This window comes from Triticum aestivum, chromosome 4B (assembly GCF_018294505.1).
Source record: "Triticum aestivum cultivar Chinese Spring chromosome 4B, IWGSC CS RefSeq v2.1, whole genome shotgun sequence".
Classification (NCBI taxonomy): Eukaryota; Viridiplantae; Streptophyta; class Magnoliopsida; order Poales; family Poaceae; genus Triticum; species Triticum aestivum.
In genome coordinates, this window is record NC_057804.1 from 483,945,435 (window position 1) to 483,948,796 (window position 3,362).

Consider the following 3,362-nt stretch of genomic DNA (forward strand, 5'->3'; position numbering starts at 1 on the left):
TATGTGAGAGACGCAGCCGGCGATTGTCATAATACTTCCCAAAGATTTTTTAATGGACTCAAAATACTTAGTTTCTCGTAAAATGGTATGAGTGGTGGCGCTATCGGCAAGGCACGTTTCCTCCATTCGGGCGCCACACGCGTTCTAAAATATGACATCTAATTAATGTAATGAGGAAGAAAATGCATTAAAGATAAATGCACTCATCTCAGAACATAACATGCTATCATGTATAAATAATGGAATAAATGAATAAATGTCATCCACTCGCCAAAGTAAAGAATAAGTTTATGCTCTCATAGAGCTTACAACCAAATCAAATTTATTCAATTTTATTGTATCAAATCACGGAATCGTGAGAAACAAAGAGGTATGCTAACTGGACTCGGTGAAGAAGACATTCACTTCAGCCGCAATCTCCATACTAGTGAGCTGATCCTCCTTAGAAATCATCTTGGAGGCAGCATCAATGTCTAGTGGCGGCGCCGCCGCCGAGGCGACCATGTGGTCAACCTCCATGGCGACGTGGACGTCGGTAGAGATCGACAAAGCTGCCGCGATGGGCACCACGGGGGTCGCCTCTATGGGCGCAGCAGGGGGCGTAGCGATCATCACGTGTGCCGCCATGGGCGTCGGTGGTGCTCCCTCCTGAACCAAGGTGAGGTGTGTCTCACGCGCCTTCCGAGCCTTGTATGCTTCAACGACCTCCGGTGGTGCGCGGCACTGGCGGGAGAAATGCTCCACCGAGCCATAATGGAAGCAGTCATGAGGCCTCTGCCCTCCCTTGCGCGGCTTGTTCTGCTTAGCCGGGGCAGGAGGGTGAGGGCCCTTCTTCTTGCCCTTGCGGCTCCTCTTCTTCTGTTGAGGCTTGCGGACTTTGAGAGCGTTCACCTCCTGGCGAGAACTCCCCCCAAGTGGTTGCGCGATAAAGTTCTTTTTGAGAACCTCATCCTGCGCCTCCGCCACCTGGAGGACGTCAATCAACTCTGAATACCTCGTGTAGTTCCCCTGGCGGTAGTTCTGTGAGGACTGGACCGCGTCGGGGTGGAAAGTGGATAGGGTTTTCTCAATCTTCTGGGAGTCGGTAATCTCAGTACCACACAACCGAAGAGTCGTACAAATCTGGTGCAGAGCCGAATTGTACTCCCCAACCATCTTGAAGTCCGCAAACCTCAGAAGGATCCACTCTGCCTCTGCACGTGGCTTCACAGTGTACTTCAGCCGCTCAAACCGCTGCTTAAGAGCGGTCCAGAGGCCAGAAGCACTGCGCTCAGCCATATACTCATCTTTCAGAGTAGGTGACAGGTGAGGAGGGAGAAAGTGCAGAGCCTGCGCATTCTCAGTTTCAAACTTGGGATCAGTGGCGGCCAGCTGGGCCCCCTTACCGATCGCCCTCGGGAGGGTTTTGCCCTGGAGAAAAATCTCGCAGTCCGAGGACCATGACAGGTAATTCAGCCCTGTCTGGGCCAACTCAGCAAACTCCTTGTGGACAATTCCGGCCATCTGCGATTTATGCAAAAATCATGAGATTACAGCAGGTAATCTTTTGCACAAAGCGATGTTGATAAACTTATTCAATAAAAAGACGTTCCAATATTTAAAACATACTATTATATGACTTACTAAATGATTAAGAGTGCTAAACAATTAATCTACAGCAGTAAAATCATACAATAATATCATGTTACAAAAGATAGCATGTTAAGCGCATCTAGTGTGTGAAAACTAGCCCAAAAATTGGATTCCCGAGGCATTTTTAAGCCCTAAATATGCATTTCCAGCGAAAACAGACAGTTCCAGGGACTTATACGCAAAATATTACAGCAGGAATATAGTCGCATAAATCTACGGTACTGTGGGGGCTAAACGTAAAAATTCCCGCGCTAGAGCCGCAGCAACCCTTTTTTTTAAGTCCCACGGCCGCGGCCCATCCGGCCCAATAGCCAGCGGGCCGGCCCATGTGCTGCTCGGCCACACGCAGCGACGCTAGGGAAACCCTAGCGCCCGCATCGTTGGGCGCGGCGGCGGCTCGGCCACGTGGCTGGCGCCCCCGACGGCGGCCAAGGCCGGCCAGCGGGGCGGTGCGGCCAGAGGCGCGGGGCCAAGGCAGCAGCCGGCCACGGCGCGCGGCGGCCACGCCACCCGACGGCGACGGCCAGAGGCACGCGCGCTCGCGGCCACAGCGCGGCAGTCAGCGGGGCGCGGTGGCGCGTGGCCAGCACCTGGTGCGACCACGGCTCGCGGCGGCGGCGGCTGCCAGGCCGGCCTGCGGGGCGGCTGCGGCTGCGGCGTCAGGAGGACACGCCGTGGCGCGTGCGACCAGCAGGGTCGCGGCCGGCAGATGGCGACAGCGCGCGGCCAGCAGGGCCCGACGGCAACAACGGCGACATGACGCGGTGCTCGTGACGAGCGGCGTGGACAGCACAACGTCATCTGGTCGGTGTCGGAATCTCAAAACATCGTCGTGTTCATCGGAAACATCGACGGCGCGTGGCACAGCGGATGCGTTGCGGCGGTACCGTGATCATCTGGATCACGATCTGTACCGACTCCCGTATAATATAGTCAACAAGTCTCTCGTGATCAAAAAACATCGACATTGGTCGGCGACGTATTCGTCCGCTCAGTTTTTGGGAGAGAAATCCATACCATAGGTAGATGTATCCGAAAAATAGTCTAATCGCAAAAACGGAATCGTAGTAACGAAAGGAATTCATTTTTGCAAAGGTGGGGATCGGGTCTTATACCTTCGCGGGGTCGACGAAATCCTGCGTGATGCAGGCGTGACGCAGGCTTGACGGAGAGTTGATGGAGCGAAGCGTGCTGATAACGTATTCCGCAACTCCTGCCGGCGAGTCCGGTCCAAGGTTGCGGAGCGGGAGCGAGCGTCATAGACGAAGTAGTCTAAGTAGTCGAACACGTGAAAATAAATAACACATAGAGATATGGAGAAGACCAGCTTTATTAATCAATGATCAAGGCTCAACCAACCAGTAGACGCTAGCAGCGCACGGCACAGCGACGCGGTCGACGCGCAGCCGGGGGCAAAACAACGGAAGAAACCGCGAAAAGACACGTCCTTGCACCACCACGAGGATGGGCTCCCGCCACGATCACCACGGGACGATCATAGCTGGCAGCCAAGCGCCCGGCCACGCCAGCCCCATACCACCCCGGCTGACACTAACTGCACGTGATGTTGAGATTTTGGTGACGCCGCCGTACAATGAGGAGTTGAAGACTGTACTAAATGAACATGGCTAGATCGACCTGAATAAATCCTTTTTCCATTTTCAGGCAGTTTCCACCTTTTTTTAATTCATTTCTGCCGATTATAATAAGGTTGCACGTGAAAGCTTACC

At 53.7% G+C, this 3,362-nt stretch overlaps 1 protein-coding gene across 1 annotated transcript; it reads right to left on the bottom strand.

Moving 5' to 3' along the window:
- Window positions 1–375: 375 nt before the first annotated feature.
- Window positions 376–2,888, bottom strand: LOC123092861 (uncharacterized). The gene is made up of 2 exons (XM_044514713.1): window positions 2,748–2,888; window positions 376–1,503 (listed from the first exon to the last, which is right to left on the bottom strand). Exon 2 carries the CDS (start codon window positions 1,501–1,503, stop codon window positions 376–378), a length of 1,128 nt encoding a protein of 375 aa, XP_044370648.1. The 5' UTR covers window positions 2,748–2,888.
- Between the last annotated feature and the right edge of the window lie 474 nt (window positions 2,889–3,362).

Excerpts from the sequence above, each read along its gene's own strand:
- LOC123092861 (XM_044514713.1), bottom strand. The coding sequence starts at position 1,503 with ATGGCCGGAATTGTCCACAAGGAGTTTGCTGAGTTGGCCCAGACAGGG.